The sequence below is a fragment of the Macrobrachium rosenbergii genome, chromosome 43 (genome assembly GCF_040412425.1).
Source record: "Macrobrachium rosenbergii isolate ZJJX-2024 chromosome 43, ASM4041242v1, whole genome shotgun sequence".
Classification (NCBI taxonomy): Eukaryota; Metazoa; Arthropoda; class Malacostraca; order Decapoda; family Palaemonidae; genus Macrobrachium; species Macrobrachium rosenbergii.
The window spans coordinates 54,609,997-54,637,388 of NC_089783.1; the positions used below are offsets into that span (position 1 = coordinate 54,609,997).

Consider the following 27,392-nt stretch of genomic DNA (forward strand, 5'->3'; position numbering starts at 1 on the left):
ACTTCTCTGAACTGACAGATATTTTCCTTCCCGGAACTCGCACGCGCGGTATAGCTGGAGCTTTATGTCGAGGCATAAAAAATAAAACCAACAGATTCCCGCGAGATTTGGCAGGAATTCCGTGGATCAGCTCAGAATTTGGCTACAAGACCCGTCGGGAAAAAACGCCCACTCGAAGAGTTTACCTCGCAGTGGATGCCATCTTCCGGGTCTTTTCTCTTCTTCTTTAAATAAATCAGAAGACGAACGAGCCTTTATCACGGCCGTTTATAAACGACACGGCCAAACGGAAGCGGTTATATCTCTTTCTTTCTGTGTGTTTTTATAGATATCGTTCGGCGACTCTGAACTGGACCGGATGAGAAGAATCCCGACAGCTGCGTCGTTTCACTTCGTGGTATACCGGTGACTGACGGATTGGTATAACATTATTGACTGGGATTCTTAACTGGATAACGCCTGTGTGGTAATGAAGAAAGGCGATAATGGTAAGGAAAGGACTGAAATGCGCGTATAAAAAGTTTGACTCAATACAGCAGATTGATGTGCCAAATAAGATTTACTTAATATTAGAACAATCTGAGAAAAAGGCGCTGATTTTGGTTAGATAGCCTTTGTCAGCTGTTTATGTACGTTTAGTAACGGTCATAAATATACAAGTGCGCTGCTCCCAAAGTCACAAAGAAATAATTTGACTCAAAGCATTATTTTTACATAAAATCATTGAACATTCAGATTCATTGGCTTGAACTCCATATACGCACAAGCGATAAATTGAAGAGGAGAGAGAGAGAGAGAGAGAGAGAGAGAGAGAGAGAGAGAGAACTGCAGGCTGAATTTCATTCTCTTGAAATGAGAAAGATATGGCGAATTGATAAGGACGACTCGAGCCTTCGAGGATGATGATGATGATGGGTCGAAGATTTTGAGGTCAAGAGAGAGAGAGGGAGAGTGAGAAAGAATGCATATACATATGTAAATATCCACAGTTATACATACATACATACATATATACTGTATATATATATATATATGTATATATATATATTTATATATATATATATATATATATATATATATATATATATATATATATATATATATATATATATATATATATATATATATATATATATATATATATAGATCAGGAACTAATCCATCACCATCCGCACATGCGTATTAGTAGACCAAATGCTTCCCCCCACATTAAAAAATTACTTGCGACGAAATTACCACATTTCTTTTCCAGTGTTCATCTTATGCCAAACGCATCTTACTTATATATTGCCAATAAAATGAAAGTTCTTAAGTACCTTGAAGTATTACCATCATCATATCTGGGACATATCTCTTCCGATTTGTTGTGCAGTGAATTTTATGTACCGGTTATAGATAAAAGGTTGTCTACTGTTGAAAAGGAGAGAGACCCTCTTTCCCCCCAACACACACACACACACACACCTTCCCCTTCCTTTTTTTCTACCTTTCCCCTCCCGTCCCCATTCCACCTCCTCTATATTCTCACTTCTTTCCCATTTCCCCCTCCTTCTTCCCTCTTCCCTCCCACTACCCGTGGAATGTTATTCAAAGTTTTAACGGGCCTACCCTTAGGCTGTTCTTCAGAGTTTTTCCGGGCAACACCGGGTTGGTCAGCTAGTATATATATATAAACAATATATATAATATATATATTGTATATATATTTTATATATATGTATATATATAAAACCAACAGAAGAAAGTATTGTTTCAAAAGAGCAAAACAAGATAGATGTGGTTTGTGGTCAAAGTTTCCACTTTGCCTTGACAACAAGATTAAATTGAGATTTGACTGTACCCTCTTCAGTACTAATTTGAGGAATGGAGTAACCGCATTATGTTGACCTTGTATATCCGTCATATACAATGCATATTCAGCAAAAGGACTTATTTGGAAATGGTCTCTGTTGATTTTTTGTTTTTACAACTGGTCTTTTTGTTTTGTTCAAAATATCAGGAATCTTTCCAGAGTCTGCTCAAGCTTTGGGGTGGTACAGTTTGTCTCTCGTAACTCATCGCAGTCACCTGCGACTTACAACTTTTAATGTTTATAATTCAGAACTTTATGATGGCATATCACAGTATTCATATGCAGATCAGCTGATTTGATGTTGATGTCAAGGAAAAGTGCGAGGTAGGGCTCTGTGGTTACAGTCCTTTCTGTGCTCTTGGCGTGTAAGCACTTCCTGGGAAATCTGGTCTTTCGTAGTCGCCATTTGTCTGTGTGTGTCAATTAGCTAATAGTTTCTTTGCTGGATCTACAAACGGTCGGGTGTTCTGCGTGATAATGTAGGTATTTGAAGTGACTAGTGTTGTGGAAGCTTTCTGTCCAAGGAGCTCATCCATGATTCAACAGTTACAGAATGAATGTGGCTGTAACTGGTGTGTATTTTTTTATGATGGAACTCCATCATGATTGTGTGTGTATATATATATATATATATATATATATATATATATATATATATATATATATATATATATATATATATATATTTAGTAAGGAATTATATTAGGGCAATTACTGGACGGGCCAACCAACTGTGCCTGTGTCATTGAAACTTTCCTTCATTATAAGATAACATATAATTACAACAAAATGTAGGATGACATGGAAATTAAGGACTGAAGAGAATACAGTATTTTTTTAAAGATACTTCTTGCCATTCATCCTGTGAAACGATAATTGCTTTTTTTTTCTTTTTAGGTTCGACGATATGCAGCACAGGCTCATGGAAACAACATCCCCATTGGCTACTTAATTATTTAACCAAAAAAAAAAAGGTAAGTCATTTGTTGTATTATCTAAGGCCCATTACTTATATAGTTAAACGTGCATTGATAAGTCTGCAGTTATTTGTAGTTCAGCAATACATGTATGTATGTATATATATATATGTATGTATGTATATATGCACATAGATGTACCTACACATCAGAGAGTTTAATCGCACCTTTCCTCTGAGGAAGGAGGGTGCTAACATTCCGCTAAAAGCAAATCTTTTGCTAGGCCCATATTCTATTCCACCTTGTTGCAACCACTACAGTCATGGAACCTAATTGACCTCTTAGGCCAAGCTATGAACATTGGGTTACAACGTTCCGCGCATGAATCCGGTCCACCTGGTGAAAGGTGATTCTGGGAATTATGGGGTCGTAACGTAATTTGGTATACACGTGAAGATGTGTTTTAGGACTGTGTCTGAAAGAGTGAGGATACGGGATTATTCAGGGAAGAAATACATTCACTGCGTCCCAGTAAACAAGACAGTCACGAAAGTAAATTTAATTTCAGTTAACGAAAACTTTCTTTCTGGAACAATCCTTTTGAGCAAAACCGATTTCGTCTTAACTCAATTGTCAGTTCAAGAAAAGAATTTTGTAGGGATTTTATTGGAAAAGCGGGACAAACAGCTGTACGTTAAAGTTTTAACGAGAGGTGAAATCTCAGACGCTCATATAAAAGAAAGCCAGTATACCAAAACTTCAGTTTTGAAAATAAGTGCAAAACTGCACACACATATATACATGTATGTATAACTGAATCACGAAAATATGGAACGTGATGATTATATAAATAAAGATAAAATCCACGAAGGAAACGGAAACACTGGAGTGCTGCGAGGCCTTTCGACACTACGTCTGCTAAGTGAAGGACGTAGTGTCGAAAGGCCCCAGTTTCAGCACTCCAGTGTTTCAGTATATACTGGATTTTATCTTTATATATATATATATATATATACACAGTATCTACTGTATATATATATATATATATATATATATATATATATATATATATATATATATATATTATATCAGATAGCGATAAACTTATGCAAATGTACCCCAGGGAAAACTGAAACACTGTATAATTTCTGATGGTTTCATCTTCAGTTTTCAAAATATCTCCAAGAGGGCTAATACGTAGTGGTAGAAATTTACATTGTACGCATGTGGTATAGGATGCTTGTACAAACGATCAGGCAGGCGGTTGAAAAACATATTCGCACCTGCCATGTAAGAAGAAAGGGCTGTTTCCTCATTTAGGACAGAGCACAGTGCTTCATTATCGAATCTTCTTTATCAGTTCGGGTGGACTTTTTATGATAATAACAGAGATAAAGAAGCACAAAACCTTGCTCGTAGCGCCATCTAGTAATAATTTCAAAGAGGTTCCTCATCTCTATAAGAACTTTAGAGTCAATGCAGCATTTAAGAGCGGTAATGCAGTGAAAAAGCACTTCTGAAGAACTCTCTGGACAAGACTGTAGAACGCGAACATCGACTCCCATTCAGGTCGCGTGACAATTGCATTGGTCTTACTGGAAAATCATTGGAAAAGAAAACAGAACAGCGTAAAGACATGCACAAAAAACCAGGAAGTAATAATTCATGTCAATAGAAAAACAGTCATGCCATCAGATGGACAGGGGCTAAAACGATAGTTTATTTCAATAATATGCGGGGAAGGAATACAACTGAATCCAGTTCTCTAAAAAAAACTTTTGCAGCCATGAATATTTAACAATGAATGGATAAACTTGGTCCATTTATTTCAGAAGAAATACCTAAAGTATATAGAGTTTACGGAAGGCAGTTTCCCTGGGCTACATAGTGATAATCGACCATAATATGGACAACAAGATATGTTAATGGAGCATTGACCCAAATGTGGTGGGAACTAAAACCCTTTTTATTGTCAGGTGCGAGCAGATTTACAGAAGCCTGCATGTTCTGGAAGAACTCTCTGGACAATACTGAAGAATGTGAATATCAAATCACATTCAAGTCACGTGACAGCTCTTGCATTGGTGTGTTTGTGTGCTCTAAGCTCTTCCTTGGGCGTGTCGGTAGAGTTGTGGCCTTGCACTCGTTAGGCCCGAGTTCGACTCTCCGGCCGGCTAATGAAGAGTTGGAGGAATTTATTTCTGGTGATAGGAATTCATTTCTCGCTATAATGTGGTTCGTGATTCCACAATAAGCTTTAGGTCCCGTTGCTAAGTAATTGGTTCTTAGCCACGTAAAATAAGTCTAATCCTTCGAGCCAGCCCTAGGAGAGCTGTCAATCAGCTCAGTGGTCTGGTAAAACTAAGGTATACTTAACTTGTCCCTAGTTTATATATAGTATATGTAATTCCTACCACTATGCACCAGTCCTCTTGAAAGTGTCTTACAGAGCTAAAGACAAAATCGATCAGGATATAGACCCGGTGTTTCATTTTTCCCTTTAGTACACTGCACACACACAGTATATTAAACACACGGATCATTAATCTACTATGAGTCTGTGCAGCAGATTGTACTTAATAATCTCCTTCAGACCAAACCACGAAGGTTCAGAAGGGACTTTCTACAACAGGAATCACACTGTCGCATGTTAAATCTACTTCAGCCCAAAACTACAGACTGCCAGGCATGGAAGCCCGCTTCAATCTTTGACCGCGGAATTATTGCAACGGCACAGAACCGTTTCGTGACACTATGCAATTTAAGCGGATGCGTGCAAATGGTACGGCTTCTCTCTCTCTCTCTCTCTCTCTCTCTTTTTATTTTTAATATTAAGTCTTTAAAACGGAAGGGAAAATCTGGTATTGAGCGAGGGAGTAAAAATATTTATATATATATATATATATATATATATATATATATATATATATATATATATATATATATATATATATATATTTTGTATGTGATTCATTTATCATATATTACCACAGGTGAAAAATGAGAGACAGGGTGTAGGTCTGACCAGTTTCGACTTTATTTCCATATATATATATAGACACACACACACATACACACAAAAACACACAAACACACGAAAAGCTCGTATGAAACATGTATCGGTTTAGGGAAGAAAGCGGCTGTATTAACCTAATGCGTCAGTCGATGAGACGCCGGAAATTGGGAAGAGACTCCGAGGCAGTTTTGAGCGCAGAGAGAAAGGGAATCCTCACATGCGGAAATAGAGGGTATTTAAAAATGTCTGTATTCACAAATGTTATTTAGTTTTACTGACTTGTCAACAGATTATTTATTCATAAGAAAAGGAGCATTTTTCTTGTATACTTCCAAATATTTTTTTACACGGGAGAGCATATTTTGTACACTGCGCAGCAAGACTGTACAACAAAATACCGCCTGAAGTGAAGGGCATACAAGAAGAAGGCAAGTTTAAAAAGGAACCAAAGACTCTCCTATCCTGCAGGAGCTACGATACTGACGAGAAAACACTGAAAGACAATTATAAAATATAAGAAGCGCCTTATTTTGAAAACGTACATGGGCCCGCCAGAGAGGGAATTATCCCTGTGGAGGGGTGCACATAAAACCAAAGTGAAAAGAGAGAGGGAGAGAGTCGTCAGGGTTATGAAACTGTAAAAACCTTAAAAATGGAAGACGCTCCATATTTGCTCATTTTTGGAATATACAGTATGTGGAAGGGTCAAAATGACGTGAGTTTCATCCTCAGAGGTCATCACAGGGTAAAGGCTGTGGAGAGTCTCATTTGGGTTGGGTGGGAGTGAAATTTCTTCTGAATATAGAGCAGAGATGACGAGGACTCACAGAGAAAGCAGGAAATTGTTGTGGTCTATGTCCACTTTGTTCTATGGCATCTTGGATGCGAAAGATTCAAAATGCTATAGAACAAAGAGGACATTGACGGATCTTAACAATTCCCTGCATTATCACAGTTATGGCAGTCTGTATCCGGCTGCAACCTGCCACTTTTCTTAGAATTTCACCAATCCTTGCTGCGGTCAGCATCATATTTTTCTTGAGCGACCCCTCCTCGAGGTTTGTGCAGACAATCCTCGCCAGGTTCCTCTTGGATTCCTTCGTTCCAAGGAGAAGTATTACTTCCACTTCAGCTGGTCATTGTCTCTATTTCCACCTTCTTTTCTTGGTACTTTTCTATCTCTTCTCTTTCGTTGCCCTTAACTTGAGTGACCCATTCTATAGCTAAATCTACCAGATACTTTCTGCGTTTCTCTTTGTAGCAAGAATGGGTCTGGTGTTCTAGCCTGTACCATACTCCCAGAATACCTTGATGCGTTTTCATGTTTAAGCACTTAATCGGGCTGTGAGTGTCCAGTAGACCAGGACTACTGTTATTACCATTAGGCCAGAAAGACCTAAAGAAATTCAAAATTTAAGAGGATTGCGTGGCTTTATTATTGTCGTCATATTCGTACAAGGTGATTGGGTTGTGACATTGACCTAAATTACTTATGGCGTCAGTATTCTGGTCTTGATTTATACATATACATACACACACAAGTATTTATGCATGCAGAAAGTCTTCCTATACGCCAATAAACAAATTTTGCTGCTTTGGAAGCAAAATTCTAATTAGGCCAAAGAAAATGAGGAACCGGATTTAGATACTATTTTCTCAAACAAGCAAAAGAGAACACGTAATTCCACATAATCCAACGTCCAACCAGTATATGAGGAGCAGCCCTATGGCGGCACTTGTCTGTATTGAACATGCTACTCAATATATTATAATAAGCGAAAAAAAAAATGTGTAAGACACTTCCAACTCCACTCCTGGGCTTCTTGAGCTCTTGAGCAGAAGTGCCCCTGCGGATGTGCTGAAGGCCCTCTCGTGCTTCTTCTTCCTTTTATTTTGTCGTATAGCCTCTTAAATAAAGTAGCCTGCGTCCTTAGTTAGCTGTTGTGCTGGTATTTTTTTTTATTTTATTTAATCAGCATCTTTGGATATGAATAAAATAGTGTAAGTCAGATCACTGGCGTTGTCGATCAGAGGACTTCTAAAGCAGATTGTGTAAACTTTATTTTGCATGGAAGATTGTTGTTTTCGATCATCCTCCATTCTTAAACAGACAACAAGAATAATGCGAATCGGTGTTTGATGTTTTGAAGAAAACACGTGTTAAGATTTCGTTAATTAGGCTAGCTTTTGTCTGAGAAAACCATCCTACGCACTGGTGTTCTCCCATTAGAATTCGCAAACTTATTCTGTCCTTGGAATAAACAGCAGTAGAATTTGAGGGATTAATTTCATACCATCTAACTTGCGCACGTATACTTTATTTATTCGTCTCTGATACAATACAACCAATAAGAACTTCCTCTCGCAAAAATTTCAATATTTAACAAAAATATTCATTATTTATTTATTTACTGTGTGTGTGTGTGTGTGTGTGTGTGTGTGTGTGTGTGTGTGTGTGTGTGTGTGTGTGGGTGGGTGGGTGGGTGTGTAGTGATATGGCATGCCTGAATTGTGGAAGAGTGCCACTTAGAGAAAATGCCTCCGGAGCAACACAGGGATCCCAAATACGGTTAAAAAAATATATCATTATGATTCTCACTTCGTGACAATTCCAACATCTTACTTTTGGATTGTGGACTGTGTATAGGGCGAATTAAAGGAATAAATTACTCTCAGAGAAAAAAAGACCACTAAGAAAACTTTAAAAACAAATGAAATCTGTACATACAAATGTCATTACATTCGAGGTTGATCTTCAGTTGAGGAACAAATGCCTTGGATTATCCCGGGAACTAGATTAACCATAGAGAGGCCAACATGAATCACTGATAATCTTTCCTTTCTCTTTGAAATCTCCTTCGAACGTCTTGTGCGGAATGGAGTCAAGAGTATAGGCACCTTGGCTTCTTAATATTATTTTCATTCGGTTGCTGTGGATTCTAAGAGGTTTCAAGCGACGATATCATTACGTCTTGTGATCATACCACTACGAAACCTCTCAGTTCAGTCGGATTTTCCACTTAGCGTTACAAAAGAGACACTACTCTTTTGTCGAGTTCCAATTGAATGTTTTTATACATTTATTCCGACATTCAGTTCTTTGTCCGGGCCAAATGAAATGAATCACCGTCCTTGCATTTGGCGGTATAAATAACGCTGCTGGTTTGCTGAGAACAATTTTTCAAGTATGATTTAGTCCATTAAATAATTTTTCAAGTATGATTTACTCCATTAAATAATTTTTCAAGTATGATTTAGTCCATTAAATAATTTAGATTGGCATATAGCATGCGCAGTGCAGTACCCTAAAGCAACTTGCTTAGCTCAGCACTCAGTAATTCCATATAAAGTAATTATTTATAGTGGTATTTTATATGAAAAGGTTACATTTGCATGGGATAGTTTCGACATTGATTTCACGGACTGGAAGTCGTTGAAGTCAGGCAAACAAAAGGATGTCGTTGGTTCGACTTGATTCATGAGATTGAGGCTGTCAAAACAAAGTACCGGACACTTCCCGGCCGCATTTTCCCGAGATGTAACCGAGTACTGGGACCTTTCCATGAAAAAACCGGGACGCCATAACTTAAAAACTAACCATAGAATTTTCCTGAAAATCATCCCGTTGTTTCCCAGACCCAGATTACGTTAGTGGTATTAATCTAACCTAACGTAACCCAACCTAACTTAACCTAGGGGTATCCCATACGGGTGCCGTTCTTAGGTATTTCAGTCTTACTGTCTCTTATTATAAATGTGTTTTGTTGATTTGTCGGTTACCTTCTTTTATATTATGCTTAATTTACAATGGAGGGGTTCACTTCTTGAGATTAACAGGTCCAAGACAGCAGTTGTTCCTCATGTGAACATCGAACTCCAATATAATGACCTTTGCATGCATTAAATGGTTTTATATTTTCTTAATCTTAGTTTTTTTTTCAACCAAGTCGTCTTTTTAATCTTTTTCCCTGTTGAACGTAATTTGATTGAGAATGCTTCAGAGTAAATGTGAAAAATCACGTACGCTATGTGTCACCTTCCTCATAGTTATATACTCTGTGTACATTGTACTTATGTCATGTATTGATTCCCATGGTTAAAGTAAAAACACACACACACACACACACACACACACACACACACACATATATATATATATATATATATATATATATATATATATAATATATATATTATAATCACATTTTACACGTGATTCATTTATCACACATTACCACTGGTGAAAAATACACGGGGTGTAGGTCTGACCGGTTTCGACTTTATTTCCAAGCCATTGACGAAGGACTGATGCAGAGTATTAGAAGTCACAAATATATATACTACAGGAACAGTACTGACGAACATACGGTTGTGTATGTTCGTCAGTACTGTTCCTGTAGTATATATATTCGTGACTTCTAACACTCTGTATCAGTCCTTCGTCAATGGCTTGAAATAAAGTCGAAACCAGTCAGACCTAACAACCTGTCTTATTTTTCACCTGTGGTAATATGTGATATATATATATATATATATATATATATATATATATATATATATATATATATATATATATATATATATATATATATATATATTGTGTGTGTGTGTGAGAGATAAGAAGGTAATCTTCTTCGACTTGTCTGTTGATGTACGCGATCATCATTGACACGAACAGCGAGGGAATTTTAAAGTATTTAGAATTATAGACAGACCATCTTGATCTTGCATGATGCTCTGGTATTGGAATCCAATAAAGGGTTTGTTATCGGGTTAAAGGTTAAGTCGATCTTTACTATTGCTCCATTTTGTTTCAGGTACATCGTCCGATTTTTCGTCTTGGGGAACTGCTTTCGCAAGACCTACTGCAAGCGATCAAGTTCAACTTTTAATCGACAGAAGTCTGGTTAGTGCTGTGTGTCAGGGCTGTACGGAAGTGAGCGATAATTGCACCCCTAACGTGTCCCTTGGGGCATGCGCGAAGATTCATCAATGAACGAGCTCATTAAGTCCAGGTAAGTGTTCTTTGTAAAGTTTGTGTGAACTATGTGCTGATTTCTGATGCCGCATTTATATAAAACGTTTTTGTTTTTATTACGTAATATGTATGTGTGTGTATATATATATATATATATATATATATATATATATATATATATATATATATATATATATATATATATATATGCTTTTAAAGGCAAAGGTTTTCTTGTAAGCAAATTTCGTTGAATTCTATGGCTTTTTGATTGTTGATCAACTTCTTATTAGTTTAGAAAATATTGTCAAACTAATAAGAAGTTGGTCAACAATCAAAAAGCCATAGAATTCAACGAAATTTGTGTATATATATATATATATATATATATATATATATATATATATATATATATATATATATATATATATACATACTATAAATATAAACAAGACAATTGTTACCGCATTCGTTTTGTAATTGCTGAATTGAGTATCTAGAAAATTTCGATGTTAAAATTTCTGTTCATCCACACAAAAGGCTCATCATTAGCGCGTCCAACTCCCGTACACACACATTGTGCCGTTCATCCATATTTTCACACACTAACTCGCTTTTCGGATACAAGGCCCTTCCTTTCCAGCGTGTCAGGTCAGTCTAAGGCATTGGGATGCCGAGTGTAGGGTTTGTGAATTCCTCTGGTTCGATCAGACGCTTCCCAAATGGTGTTTTAGCCTCTATATCTACTGTAGAGCCCACTAGTGATCACGCATGTCATCTCAGTTGTATAAGACCACTGAAACGGCGGTAGTAAGCACGGTGTAAGAAAAATGTGATTTTCTTCATTTTGGTGCAATTCACAACTGAATTGGAAGGGGAGAGGTGTCTAACAACATACTTCTTATTGTTGGAAGAAATCTCATTTTTGGGCAAGCTTTTATAAGTTGTTTCGACTTTTCCCTGAATCTCATAACATTGCCTGAATCTTTGAACTTTATGGAATGGCCGTCTCTCTTTCTGACTGTCAGAGCTGCTTTCTTTTCCTTTCCCATCCTTTGTTTGTTTGTTTGCTTGCTTGCTGTGGGCCTGGGCTACCTATGAACACCGATTTTCCCGTGCTAATAATCTTTGCATTACTTTTTTTTTTCCGCACAAGCAAAGCCCAGATACCAACCTAACCCCTTTTTTCTGGTTGAGGTCTGAAAAATACGAAAAAAGGGAAAAAGGTACAAAAAAGAGAGAGAGAGAGAGAGAGAGAGAGAGAGAGAGAGAGAGAGGAAAGGGCAGAAAAACGACTAGGCTGAATAGGCACGATGATTGTGGAAAAAGAAGTCAGGTCCCCAGATGTCATCCAAGGAAATTCACTGGTCCATTTCAGCACGAGAGAAATTGGCACGACCAAAAACCTGAAGCGACCGTATGGGAAAGCGCCATACGCCGTGCAAATTGCATTCATCAAAGGCTCGTTTAATTTTTTTTACCTTCAAACGGTTGTATTTTGCACCGTGATATGAATGGAAACCGTTCCGTGAAAAGGCCATTCACATTACATGTGGCTTATTACGTATCGGTCCCCCTTCTGATGTAGTCTCATGCTTGGCCTTCCTGTGACATCTGACCTTTGCAGTCTCAAAGAGGGAAAGCGTACACAAGCCCTTCCTCCTCCTCCTCCTCCCTCTCTCTCTCTCTCTTTTGCATCTGTGAGTTTTCATGTTGCTTTCAATCTGACATTCGTGAAATCAATTTAAGAAGACCGACAGGTAAAGAAGTAACGTCATCTCTCGAAAAATGAAATTGCGAAGTCGTGATTAATTTCTTTATATATATATATATATATATATATATATATATATATATATATATATATATATATATATATATATATATATATATATATATATATATATATATATATATGCATATATATCTCTCAAAGGACAGAGTCAGAGGATAATTTTCCACTGAATATGTATTTTTAAGTTGTGGTTTTGAATGCAGAGCTCAGATAAAGGAGAGAGAGAGAGAGAGAGAGAGAGAGAGAGAGAGAGAGAGAGAGAGAGAGAGAGAGAGAGAGAGAGAGAGAGAGAGACCTTTGCCTCAGGAGTATTAGACTGTTTTCGCAGTCTAATCTGAATAAATAAGCTTCCACTGAATAACATTAACTTCCAAAGGGATTCAAAGCAATATCAAACCAGCGGACAATAAAGGGGAGTTTGAGAGAGAGAGAGAGAGAGAGAGAGAGAGAGAGAGAGAGAGGGCGCACGTGAATGTTTTGTATTATAAAAGAATGAGGTAGAATGCTTTTGTGTATTTATGTGTATGAGAGAGAGAGAACGTTTATGCGTGTGCATATAGTAAGAGAGAGAGAGAGAGAGAGAGAGAGAGAGAGAGAGAGAGAGGTCGTCAATCGTTGAGAAAATGGTTGACAAGGCCATGAGAGCCGGAGGAACAAATAGGAAGGAAAGTATTTTTGGCATTATATTTCCGCTGACACTAATTTCCCAATAAACGAAAATTACGGAGCTCCATTACGGAGCCTCCATCATTTTTGACCCTCGGCGAGTTTCTTCAGCTTAATTCCTTTACGCTTTCAGGGTCGTATTATCCGACGGCACTATAACCGAAGCTCTGTGCTTCTCCTTCGTATAATACTGAACGTATAAATATCTCGATATCGAAATGCATTCAGTGATCAGGACGGTTTCTTCATCGAAAGGTTTCGGATTTCGTTGTGTTTCATTGCGCCGTTGTTGGCCTGAGTAGTAAATGAGTCGACTGTAGTGGACTGCATTCAGGGTGGAGGAGGAGTGCGGCTAGCAACCTCATCCCGAAAACCTGCGGAGAACTGTAAGGTAATTTCCTCTTGAATCGCCCACTTAAAGGGGAAATGCGTACGGTGCAATAAAAAAAAAAGTTGGAATATGGACGGAAAAATTTTTATGCTCCTCAGAGCAGCCCAGTAATAATAATAATAATAATAATAATAATAATAATAATAATAATAATAATAATAATAATAATAATAATAATATCGAGAAGAAAGTATCATTCATTGATGTCGCAGTACCACGGGACACCAGAGTAGACGAGAAAGAAAGAGAAAAAATTGATAAGTATCAAGACCTGAAAATCGAAATAAGAAGGATATGGAATATGCCAGTGGAAATTGCACCCATAATCACAGGACCACTAGGCACGATCCCAAGATCCCCTGAAAAGGAATCTGGGAAAACTAGATGCCGAAGTAGCTCCAGGACTCAAGCAGAAAAGTGTGCTACTAGAAACAGCGCGCATAGGGAGAAAAGTGATGGACTCCTAAGGAGGCAGGATGCAACCCGGAACCCCACGCTATAAAATGTAATACAAATAGATTAATTAAGAACAATTTGTCGTGGGCTACCCGGCATTATTAACAGCAGGAGCTGGTGATAAATTCATCCGCTTTGGTGAATATTCAGATTAGATTATTTTCAACTGATCTACACGAAAATCGCGGGTAATTTCTTCTTTTATGCCTGAGATGTTTATAGCACGTGAAAGCTTAAACATGAACATTTTAGTTTTAAGATCAAAGTAATTTTGGTTTATAACATCAAAAGTAATTTTGGTTTTAAGATCAAAGTGATTTTGGGTTTAAGATCAAAGTAATTTTGGTTTTTTGATCAAAAGTAAATTTTGGTTTTAAGATCAGAAGTAAATTTTGGTTTTAAGATCAAAATTAATTTGGTTTCAAGATCAAAGTAATTTTGGTTTCAAGACCAAAGTAATTTTGGTTTAAGACCAAAAGTAATTTTGGTTTTAAAGATGAAAGGTAATTTTGGTTTTAAGATCAAAAGTAATTTTGGTTTTAAGATCGAAGTAATTTAGGTTTTAGGGTCAAAGAAATTTTGGTTTTAAGACCAAAGTAATTTTGGTTTTAAGATCAAAGTAATCTGCTCATCAAGACAGAACTGAACATCATAACATCCTTTAATGAGTGGTTTCTTTGTGGATGATTTGCGCACGAATTTCCGTCAGTATGAAATTACCTTTGAATCTAAGGCGCCAGTATGATAAACCGGTTGATTAGTTAGTTACTTTACGTTGGAATGAATTAAATCAAATCTCTCATTGCTGTTCTAAGTCACAAGACGTCAGGTTTGATTCTGAATACTGTCTCATGAGGTCATGTAGAATGGTATCGTTGCGTCACATTAGACTTGATTTGAAATTACCAAATCTCGCAGATCCATATTTCCAGAATCAAACTTTTCTTTTGTACTCCGGGCTTTCGGTCCTTATCACAACCCAGTTTCATCTTTTACCCTTTCTTGTTAGCGTTTCTTCGGGGCCTAGACTAGATGCTGGCATTAGAATTTTCGTCCTTCGGGAACACAAAAGACATCCATTTTTGTCGTATTTTTTTTTTTTTTTCAACATAAATTCAGCCGTCTGATTCATTACGCGTTAATATATTATGCAGGTACTAAACATATCGGCTAAGCTGCACAAAAACCCTCAATTTAGAGACAAGTAAATCTTATACGAATGGCTTTGTTCGTTAATAAAATACGATCTTTATTTTTTCGTGAATTTCATCTGAAGATATCTAAAAGTTCCTACGGTTGGTCAGGCCGCTCTCTCCTATGCCGAAAGCCGGAATCAGGCCATTTTGTCGTTCATGTACTTAGGTCAGACATAATTCCATTTAAAAGGGGAACTTTGATAGCGAGTTTTGATTCCAAACCCGGCTAACAGATACTGTCTCGGAAAGTTACGTCTCAGCATATGAGTGACTGATGGCACAGGCAATGCGTTACATCGAGGCAGGAGAGCCGCCGGAACGAATGACCCACCAAATGCGTCACCCATAGATGTGTTCACTCTGAAATGAAGTTTGAAATGTTTAAAAGGAACCTTTTATTCTAGGACATAGTTAGGACAATCTCTCATCGAAGTAATTTTAGAATCCCTTGGCGATAAGTTGGTGTGCCATTATCAACGAAAAAACGACACACGCACACACACTGTACATATACATCATAAACACTCACACATACATATATATATTTCCATGCATACATACATATGTATACACACAAACGAACAAACCAAGTGCCTTCTAAAGGTTTGCGGAGTCAGTTAGACTTTCTTACACTACTCGATAACAGAATTCCAGCTCAAGGATATTAGAACGAGTTGGCCCATTTTTGCCTCACGTTCCTATTTCAAAAGGAGAACGAGGAGAAAGCGGAGAATATTCTGGATGTTTTGTAAACTCACTAGAATCTTTTTCTGGCGAATAAAAGGCTGAGGATAAAATATGCACTTTTAGCGGCGAAGCAATTGGACAATAAAATGAAGTCTAATCAAGGATTGGCTTTTAAACGGTGAAGCGTAAAAGATGCATGTGGTTCCAACTACTAGTTTCATGTCATGGACATAGCACAGGTATTTTTAATGTACACAAAGTACGCTATGGACATAGGGCAACATTTTGGAAATCACCATTTTAACTTTAACAAACAATATGGGTTGCTAAAGTCTTCACCACAGTGCTTTCTTTGTAGGCACTCTGTTTCAGGGAAATTGGGTTAATGGTGAATATGTAATTATAAAGGCACGTATATATATATACAGTATATATATGTGTATATATATTTATTTATATATATACACTATATATATATATAATATATATATATATATATATATATATATATGTATATATATGTATATATATATATATATATATATATATATATATATATATATATATATATATAAATAACATATATGTTATGATGTATGTGTTTGATAAAAATGACAAACGTTGCCGAAAAGGAACTGTGAAACCAGTCTTATTATTCTAATTATCTGCCATTTATTATTTTCAGAATACAGTTCAACTGTATCTTAAGAACCAGGATCACTATTTCCTAAATTTTCTCTTTTATTTCAAACTGAATTATTTAAAACATAAAAAACTATGTTTGTACAATTAAACAAAAGATTAAATTTTTACGTTCAGAGTGAATGACGGAAAAACGGTAGGGTCGCGTACACTAAAACTGAAAGTAACAAACAAGTAAAAATCGGTTTCGAAAATCAGTAAATGAAGGAATAAAAGGTGATTAGGAGAGATTATTGTCAAGGTCTTGTAAGAAAGAAGGAAGGGTGAGTTCCCCTGAAAAACGAAAGTGGATGTTACCGGTTAGAAGCATTACGCCCACACTTATCGGCGTATTATTGATATTCACTGGCTGGAGTAACGTAGCTACTTCCTGAGCCCGACAGTGCGGAATATGACTCAGTATTTAAATAGTCCTTAGAGATTTTTTTTTTTTTGGGTAAAATGGCAGCAACACCGGTGATCACAGTATTAATAATGAACTATATTCTGGATTATTCGATATAATAAGTAAGATAAACAGTCACAAAAACAAAGTATAATGTACTTTTGTAAATAATACTGAGAATGCCAGATCTTCTCTAATTTTAAAGAATTTTCCGTAAGCCTTAAATACTGTACCACTCATCGCCAAATTCATCTGGTGCGAAGAACTGTGTAGTGCAGTGGAATTGCGTTTTCATAAATAATATTAACTCGGTAAATTTTTTATTATGTACAACAGAAAGAGCTGCTTTGATTATGGCTAACCAACGGATTCAAAATTGTGGAATTGACATTGTTTAGTTTAGAGGAAAATGTTTGTGTATGTACGGTTACCATTGCACGTTATAAGTTTGATTTTCTTAACCTGAATTGACTTCTTAACTTGAACGTATTTTTTTAACTTAAATTAGTTTTGAAAATGGCGGTTTTTAACTTTGCTTTCTTCAGTTGAGCTCCTATTTAGATAAAGTTTGCGCTTCTTGACTTTAACCTAACTTGACTTCTCTTTTGGTAATTCGTACACCTTTTATCTTCAAGCTCCTTAACTAGAATGTTTATTTCTTTAACCTAAACTTTCTATCTAAAGGCTCCCGCTCGAATTACCATTGATGCGTCTCTACCTTACTCTCTTGAGGTGGGGTTTTCCTTAATAATGGTTGGGTGCGTGTCTTAACCATTGCCCATTTATCGTAGATTTTAATGGACGATATCTACTGAGGCCTTCTTAACCTACACCTCGCAGAACTTTTAATTCATTGTACGCATCACGTCAAGATTAGCGAACCCATCATTCCCATGTCAAGAACAGCGAACCCCGTAATCCCCATGTAAAGAATGGCCAACCCTTTCCGGTCCGAACTCCAATTTCACATGATGGCTAGTACTAAATACGGCGAAACAGTGATTCATCTACACTTTCGCCTTGTTTAGTACTAGCCCCTGGGAGGTGGTCAAATGTATTTCGCCTTGTTTAGTACTAGCCCCTGGGAGTCAAACGTATTTGACCTTATTTAGTACTAGTCCCTGGGTGGTCAAATGTATTTCGCCTTGTTTATTACTAGCCCCTGGGTGGTCAAATGTATTTCACCTTGTTTAGTACTAGCCCCTGGGTGGTCAGATGTATTTCGCCTTGTTTAGTACTAGCCCCTGGGGATCAAATATATTTCGCCTTGTTTAGTACTAGCCCCTGGGGGTTCAAATGTATTTCGCCTTGTTTAGTACTAGCCCCTGGGTGGTCAAATGTATTTCACCTTGTTTAGTACTGGCCCCCTGGGGGTCAAATGTATTTCGCCTTGTTTAGTACTAGCCCCTGGGTGGTCAAATGTTTTTCGCCTTGTTTAGTACTAGCCCCTGGGGGGTCAAATATATTTCGCCTTGTTTAGTACTAGCCCCTGGGTGGTCAAATGTATTTCACTTTGTTTAGTACTAGCCCCTGGGGGATCAAATGTCTGGTACCGAAGTGTTCGTGTCTAGAACAGCGAACCCGATTATATGTAAGGAAAAACGAACCCAATAATCTTCTTGTAAAGAATGGCGAACCCTGCTGCGAGTGGGTTCGCTAATCTTGACATGATCCCACTGTACCAATATTAGATAACGAAGATTTATGACTCATGTAACCATGTAACACAAGATCATTTAGCGGCAGCAGAAAATAAAGAATATGAAGAAATTCTGTATTGCCTGGGCAGATTCCTTGAAGAACATTAGAAAAGAACGAGTAGTGGTCCTGTCTCAAATTACTTTTGCCCCTATTGCCTAACTTCACGTATGGCAATCACCGGCCAGACACTTGGGAAGAGTGCAGATTGCTTAAAAGCTCTAAATGATTTCTTTATAATAATTTTCGTTTACGCTTACATATTTGTTTATTTGATTTATCTGTGAGTTGGTTTTCAACATTACTTGACTCTAAATGAAGACAAGATCCACGAAGGAAAGAGAAACAGTGGAGTGCTGCGAGGCCTTTCGACTTGTCGTCCTTTACTTAGTCCGCTAAGTAAAGGTCGACAAGTCGAAAGGCCTCGTAGCACTCCATTGTTTCTCTTTCCGTCGTGGATTTTGTCTTTATTTATATATTCGTCACGTTCCATATTTTCGTGATTCAGTTATACATTACTTGGCTATATTTACGGTTTCTTCGTTCTACTGTTATCACTTCCACATAATAGCATTTCATTGGAGTTGTTGATTTTTCAATATAGATGCACTTTAATAATAATAATAATAATAATAATAATAATAATAATAATAATAATAATAATAATAATAAATCGCTACAATCTGCAACTTTATACTTCTTTCGTTGCTGATATTATTATTGAAACCTATGTCGCAGAAACAAGTATCCATGCGGGTTCTCCTGACCAGTGTAGTATGCAAGCCATGTCTCAAGCAGTCACTAGCCCATGGACCAAATATCCGAAAATCGAAGCTAGGACTAGGGTAGTAGTCATGCAGAGAACCGCATAAAAAATGGCTTATCATCATCAACATTACAATTGTCACCGTCATCATTATAATGAGTATGATCGCCATTAGGGTTACTGAACAAAAATCTATCTGGCGAAAGCGTAAGGCAATTGGTCGGGTCTTAAATTCACGTGACTTCAAATTTAACGTCGTGACTTGCTCATCGGCGGGTTATGGATTTGTAACCGGGCTGAAGGGAGTTTGTACGAGTAGTTCGACTGCATCGTAGAACCAGCTGCCTAACATTTAGGATGGGGTAATGTTGAAAAAATTTAAGATCTCAAATCCATGTGCGTGCATGGACATGCTTATACATTAACGACGCTTCCTCACACACAGACGTTATATATATATATATATATATATATATATATATATATATATATATATATATATATATATATATATATATGTATAAATATATAAATGTTTATATATACATATAATGTGTACGTGTGTTATTCACATACAAACGTATCTAGGAGAGCACGTGAATTTGGGATTATATAATCTCTGCCTACATCATAAAACTCTAAGATAAGTGTAAACTTAAAATTCGAAATCAGATGAAGATTCACGGCTGAAATTTTGCGGATAAGCGATGCATTGTCCTGAACTTAATTTGTTTAAGTAACGTTTTATGTATAATGAGAAAACCATGAATGTCTAACTCTCTGTGTATATATGTAAATATATATATATATATATATATATATATATATATATATATATATATATATATATATATATATATATATATATATATATATATATATATATATATATATATAAACTTCAGTAATATTCAGTGCCAGTCATTTTATTATCACCAGCAAAGAAAACGCTTCCAACTTGCCAGCCGATGTACATGTTTTCTGCGACATTTTAATGAGACTTCTGTAGCAGAAGATAATTTTTGTCTGCTATAAGCCAAAATTAATGTTGCTTTAAAAATCTGTCAAAAGTATACTTCCTTCTGTTAATAGTTACATTGAGCTGTGCTTTAGGTGAATAAGTTCATGATGATGTGATATAAATTATCGCTGGTGGAATACATTCCATTTGGGAGTAATAATAATGGCAAAATTATTAGGACGATCCATTCACATCCTCGGCGTGTATTAGGGTCTCAACATTGCTAGATACGTAAAACTGAAATTTCAGCTGGTTAAGTCATCATTAACACCTTCTCTCGGTATTATATTGTCAGTTCCTAAAATCTAAGTTTAACGTTGATTTACAGTTTCCCCTCACCTCCTTGGACATAAGGCCCTTGGAAATATTGACAGTCCTTGGAAAGATCCATTAAGGGTCTGGAGAAAAGAACACACTACCTTTTCTCTTTACGGTTAATTTTGCTTCTTAGAGATCTCGAGTCAGTAGAATATGGAAATTAATAATTGACATCACATCATCTTGAACGTATACACCTAAAGAACAGACCAATTTAACGATTATCAGAAAGAAGTACACTTTTGATAGATTTTTAAAGCAACATTAATTCTGGCTTATAGCAAACAAAAATTATCTGCTGCTATAGAAGTCTCATTAAAATGTCGCAGAAAACATGGCAAGTTGGAAGCATTTTCTTGGCTGGTGATGATAAAATCGCTGGCACTGAATATTACTGAACCTTATTTATATATATACTGTATATATTATATACATACACATATACACTTAGCCTGAAATACATAGACACAGGTGTATGACATTCACTCCGAATCGTGCCCATCAGTGGACCTGTGTTGCTTTCCAGGGACCAAACGCGAAGCTTCAACAACCCATCCAATCACAAGCGCACAGACAAGGCAAGCACCAATCCACTGTCATCCTGACGAAGATCCTGCGGTCACGAGTTTCCCGCTGACCAGCCGATGGAAATCATCGCCTTCTCGTCCAGCCGAGTGTTTTGGTCTTATTTGTCTGCGCGAGGGGGTTGAGGATGACAAAGGTGCCGTGCCTCCTACCTTGTGGTTGAAGAGCATGTAGGAGGTGGCTGCGCGTCCTTCACATGGCCAGGTGTTGTATCCGTCAGGCCTTCAGAGTCGGATCTCATAGTGAAGCGAAAGAGACACAAGTGACTTCAGCCTGCTGCTGCTGCTGCCGCTGCTGCAGCTGCTGCTGGCCGTCACCCTCCTCCTCTCCCTCCCGTCCCTCCCCCCGCCTCTGTGTTTTGGCTCTCCGGGAGACACTGCTTACCGCATCGGGTCTGCAGTGGATGGGAAATGTCAGCCTGGAAAATAAGTCACGCCTGCGAAGCCTGACTTAAAGGTTACGCTAGCCACGGCTAAGGTTTTTTGCAGTTCGCCCTGCAGCTAGAATCGCTCGTTATTTCCAGCTGCAAGAACTACCTGGAAATTCGGTTGAATACGGATAAATATCGCTGTGGTAGATATTTTCTGACAACGGCAGGATCAATATCATCGTGTGGCGAACTCTCTCCGGGGATGTTCAGTCGCTCTCGCTGGTGAGATGATCAATAGGATCGTGACGTCACTTTCGTCAGCCATTCACAATTCGTGAAGATCTCCCGCCAAATCATTCCATTGGACGGCGGGTTTTTAAACTGCACACGTATTGCAAAGGCGCCTCTGAATCTCGTCCAAGTATTGCAGTTGGTGGAACAGAAACCGGTAGAATGGAATTATATTTTCAGGAACTTATATTGAGATTCAGCTTCAGATATAGAAAGGCAGCTTCTTACACAGACCATTTTCGTCTCAGCTGCGAAGTTGCAGCGGTTAACGGCATTCATTTACAGAAATGGACGAGTATTCTATTAAGCGGGAAACATGTAGGTGTCGACGCCTGCGCACTTTTCAGTGATATCGCAGCCAAGCACTGATAAGGATATCGGAAGCACCATAACTTGATTGTGAGACCGGGAAACAGTCGAACGATTTTTTTTATTCTCCGCTTTTTTTGTATTCTTTTCAACCTTCTATCCTGCGGTAAAGTCTCTTTGCCGCTCATCCTGACTCATTTGCTTTCCTTTATGTCGAGTTTGACAGTTTCATCGGACAATTTCTTGTACATTGAATGAAATAGAGCCGACGTTCAAATCGGAGTGTAGACGGAAGAGACACGAGGGCTAATCTCTACCTTTTTTGACTAGTCTGATATATTTCCGATTTCAGCAAGCTGGGTCTAAAATATTCTTACAGGTCCAAAGTGTTTAAATTTTTTTTTTTCAACTTAAAATCTTTCCACATAGTGAGTTTAAACTTAACTTTGCAGTAAGAAAAAAATCAGCCAAATCGATAAGCAGATATTTTGCATCTTTATTTCATGCTTGCATGAAATATAGAGCAGTTGTCCTGTCATGTAGTACTCCACTCCATAACTCTCACATGTCTGGGGGGGTTGGTTTATGAATCGACAACCTTGATTCATCACAGAAAACGAGGGCATAAACGAAACGCCAAAGAAAATGGTGGCGCACGAGTATAGAAAATGGAAATAAAGGTTGACAAAGAAAACGGTTGTCGACGATGCCATATGCATGGCCTCACAGAAGCCGAAGGTGTACCTTCTCAGACGATCCAGATTGGGCATTGCGAGCGGCCATGTGCTCCGCGCTTCGGACGTCGAGTTTCAGTCGCTTTCTCCAGATTTTGAGAGACAATGAGCGGCCACTGCGATTTTTCAAGGCAGGAGTTTCCAGTAAAGGAAGTTGACGATGATTCAATAGGCGGAGGATTACGGCTCGAGCTCGTTAAGGAGAAAACAGTCTTTAGCTGAGAAAATTCGGCGTCCTGACATGTGATGAGAGAAGCGGTGGATTGAGCAGGAACTGTTTTACGAATTCTGGCCAGTTTGGTAATCATGACATTGGGGAATGTGTTTTAAATAACAAGACTTGTTAAATATTCTTTCAGTTCCCTTTGAATACTGTTGTTTCGTAACTCTCTCTCTCTCTCTCTCTCTCTCTCTCTCTCTCTCTCTCTCTCTCTCTCTCTCTCTCTGAGCCGTCCCTCGTGACCAACCCCTTTCATAAACGCTGAAACGAGTTGATTTTGTGCTTCCCAAACAAAGCCCCCGGAAAATAGAGAGGATGGACCAAGGGGGCGAGTGAAAACAACCTCTGGATGACTTGGTGTCGTAATTATCCGTCTCTTCGATCAAGTTTTGAAAGTTGTTCCTGACTTTCCTGGATATTTCTTATTGGTCGAGAAGTTCCACAGTGCTGTTGGGTGAGTAGGCGTTTCTTCTGTTGTAGCTAAATCATGTCTTTTAGCGGGCTTAATGTTGCGACGGGTTTCATAAGTATTTTTTATCTTTAGTTTGACTCCGTTCTTTAATTATCAATTGTGGTTTTTTGTGGAAATTGTACTGAATCGAGAAGTGAAGCCTACGGATTATACTTGCCATAGTTCACTATGATCACGTTCATCATTTGTTGTCATCATTTTATAATGCACGTTCTCTCTCTCTCTCTCTCTCTCTCTCTCTCTCTCTCTCTCTCTCTCTCTCTCTCTCTCTCTCTCTCAAATTTGAATGGATCACGGTATATGTATTGAGAGACCGGGGTTTGATCCTGATGTGAGTCAGAAATTTATTTCTGTGTAACACGTGTTCATTAATTACATCATATTCACGCTAAAAGGGTAATTCGGATGAAATGACTTACTGTGGGTCGGGAAGTTGGGTAAAATGCCGCTGGTATGTTGGGCAGCAGCTTGCCCGGGAAAAACCTTGGGTACAGAAGTACTGAGGTCCCAACTTCGTTTTAAAAGTCGCCTATGTGGGTCAACTGGTGCGCCCTGTCATTTCATTTGGGAGACTGGGGTTCGATCCTGATTAGGTCAGAATTTACATATATATATATATATATATATATATATATATATATATATATATATATATATATATATATATAATCTTGCGCTCTACGATAATTTAGTACATTTCTGTTAAATATGGTCGGAAATACTCTTTAAAGCGTAGCCTTTGTTTTGTTTTCCGTTCGAATAGAAGGTTACTCCAGCTCTCTATAATTAGCAAAATCTAGCTGCAGACGTAAGATTATTTGGCAATGGCTTCAAAAACAGAAACTAGTGAACTGTAAGGTACGAAGCCACTTGCCACCTTTTTATGTCAGGGCCCAAGGAGCGTGTTTATTGCTTGAATACTTATGCATGGGCGTGAATGCCCACATCTTATATACGTTTTCCCCTTAGAGGAGAATGGCTTAGTGAGTGAGTGTGTTTATTTATCTGTTTATAGTGATATACAGGTAACATATGCTTCTGTAAGCCCTTACCAATAGATATTTCTTTAGTGGGGTGAAAGATGTATGGTCAGTTTATAGATGTTTTCTGTGGTCCAAAATATGACGCTTGTGGAAGATCGCGTTACCGAAGACAATTAGCTGTCAGTAAGTTAGGTTTTTGGGGCAGAAGAATTAACTTGATAGGAGTCCTGCATTTTTCAAGGCTGATATGAACTGCATCTTTGATTTCAGAGTAAAACTACCTAAAAAAATTCATTTCACAGTATGGGATTGGAACATTACTCACTTCATGATTTTATGTTACAAGATTACTTTCAAACAATCACTTACCCCTTAATTACTTCGGCCATAAACCACTGTTAAAAGAAAAGCCAGAAAAAAATTGTATAGCTTCTGCATATCAGAATCGGCCCATTTTTAGGACTTAATTCATGAATTAATTTTTTTTTTTTTTTTTTTTGCAAACTTTCAGCCAACTAGCCAATATTTTCGTTTCAGCACCGACGCAAAACCGAACATTGTGAATCCTCTCTAGATGAAGTAACTCGAACCTGTCCACGAGGAACGTGAATTTTGAGACCAGCGTTGGTCGCTTCTTCGGCGACCAAGCTTCGGACAGTGCTGTGGGAAACGTTTTCGAATGCCGCCACAGACGTTTGCTGTGATCCGGTTAACGCAAGGTCGAACCTCTCCTGTGATCCAAGCCATCTCCATCTCCTTGACTTTTCTACTTCATTTTTCCATCTGAATCCCAATATTCCTCATCAAACTTTGTTTTAACATCAAGAAAATCTTTTAGGTATAGTTCCATTGCCATACCACGATTCAAGGTCGGATAACAATGCAGACCGGACCAGGCTTTCGTATGCAATTTGTCTAATTGACTTTCCAGCCTTATTCAGCTTGCCTATTCTTTGGTTTGACCTTTTAGATCTTTCACTAAATTCCAACGGAGTAAACCCTGTGCTGGACATATCATTCTTCCTGAATATTTGAAAAGACAGACTCATTAATCATTTCTCCATCCAGTGTTTTTTCATCCCTTGGGCATACTGTGTCGTCCTGACTCCTGCTTTTCTAAGATTTATTTGCGTCCCGTCTCTCTCGGTATATGGTGCATTTTATCAAGAAAGCTTTGTAGAGCTTGTGCTGTTTTGCTGGTTAAGACAAGGCTCATTTTATCAAGAAAGCTTTGTAGAGCTTGTGCTGTTTTGCTGGTTAAGACAAGGCTAATTTTATCAAGAAAGCTTTGCAGAGCTTGTGCTGTTTTGCTGGTTAAGATAAGGCTCATTTTATCAAGAAAGTTTTGTAGAGCTTTTGCTATTTTGCTGGTTAAAACAAGGCTCATTTTATCAAGAAAGTTTTGTAGAGCTTTTGCTATTTTGCTGGTTAAAACAAGGCTCATTTTATCAAGAAAGCTTTGTAGAGCTTGTGCTGTTTTGCTGGTTCAAACAAGGCTCTTTTTATCAAGAAAGCTTTGTAGAGCTTGTGCTGTTTTGCTGGTTAAAACAAGGCTCTTTTTATCAAGAAAGCTTTGTAGAGCTTGTGCTGTTTTTGCTGGTTAAAACAAGGCTCATTTTATCAAGAAAGCTTTGTAGAGCTTGTGCTGTTTTACTGGTTAAAACAAGGCTATCTTTATATTCTAAATCTGTCATGTTTCTATCGTCGCTTCCTACTAAACCTTGTCTTCCATCTTCGGCCACTTATTGCACTATAAAATGTATGAGAAGGCCTTTTAGCATTCCACTATTTACTGCAAATCCTCTTGACAAGACCCCATCAGCATTAACTCTTCACATACTTCATGAACATTTTCAGTTAGCTTTGCATATTTTACGGGAATGTCATAGTGACGCAAGATCTTCCGTAATATTAGTGTTTAAAGCCTATTAAATGCTTTCGCGTAATCAGTGGCAACTATCAGGAGATTTTTAAATTCCGTACATTGGTGTACGATATTTTTTAATACAAATATCTGATCTGTGCAACTCCTTTCTTTTAGAAAAAAAAACAGCGTATTAATCTCTTCAGTAATTAATCAATTTCTTACTCCAGATTGTTGAGAATAATCATATTTCTGATACGTGTATATATATAAATTATATATATATATACTGTATATATAAATTATATATATATTACATATATATATATTATATATATATATATATATATATATATATATATATATATATATATATATATATATATATATATATATATATATATATATATATATATATATGATGTATGTATGTATATACAGACATATATATACAGTGAACAGGTTATGTGCACAGATTGTAAAGTGACATGGAGCGTCGATGGAGTCCAAGGGGAGAATGTAATAAGAAATTTTTGAGCCAACTTTCCGCTATGGAAGTAAAGCGTGGATGTTGAATAAAAATTCAATGGAAAAGATTTAAGTTGCAGAGTTGCTGGCGTTAGATAAACTGCACAAGTAGAATGAAAGCGTGAGAGATGTGACGACAGCCATACGTGGTGAAAAGTTGCTATAGGTGAAATGAAGGACCAGTGTTTTGAGATG

General features: G+C 37.4%; 2 protein-coding genes across 4 annotated transcripts in view; one reads left to right on the top strand and one right to left on the bottom strand.

Annotated features, from left to right (window-relative positions):
* The window catches only part of LOC136828934 (beta-1,4-glucuronyltransferase 1-like), a 75,833-nt gene that overhangs the window by 20,434 nt on the left and 28,007 nt on the right, over nt 1–27,392 (bottom strand). The window contains exon 1 of one of the 3 annotated variants that reach the window (XM_067087304.1): nt 21,579–21,822. The exons of the other annotated variants lie outside the window; for them this stretch is intronic. Coding sequence (XP_066943405.1) covers nt 21,579–21,596 — 18 coding nt within the window. The 5' untranslated portion in view covers nt 21,597–21,822. Of the gene's footprint in view, nt 1–21,578; nt 21,823–27,392 lie in introns of those variants that run through there. 3 annotated transcript variants of the gene reach the window in all.
* Nucleotides 23,147–27,392, top strand: part of LOC136828933 (uncharacterized) — a 116,760-nt gene continuing 112,514 nt past the window's right edge. Inside the window, exon 1 of the mRNA XM_067087301.1 lies at nt 23,147–23,804. The gene's annotated coding sequence lies outside the window, so the exon portion shown is untranslated. The remainder of the gene's footprint in view (nt 23,805–27,392) is intronic.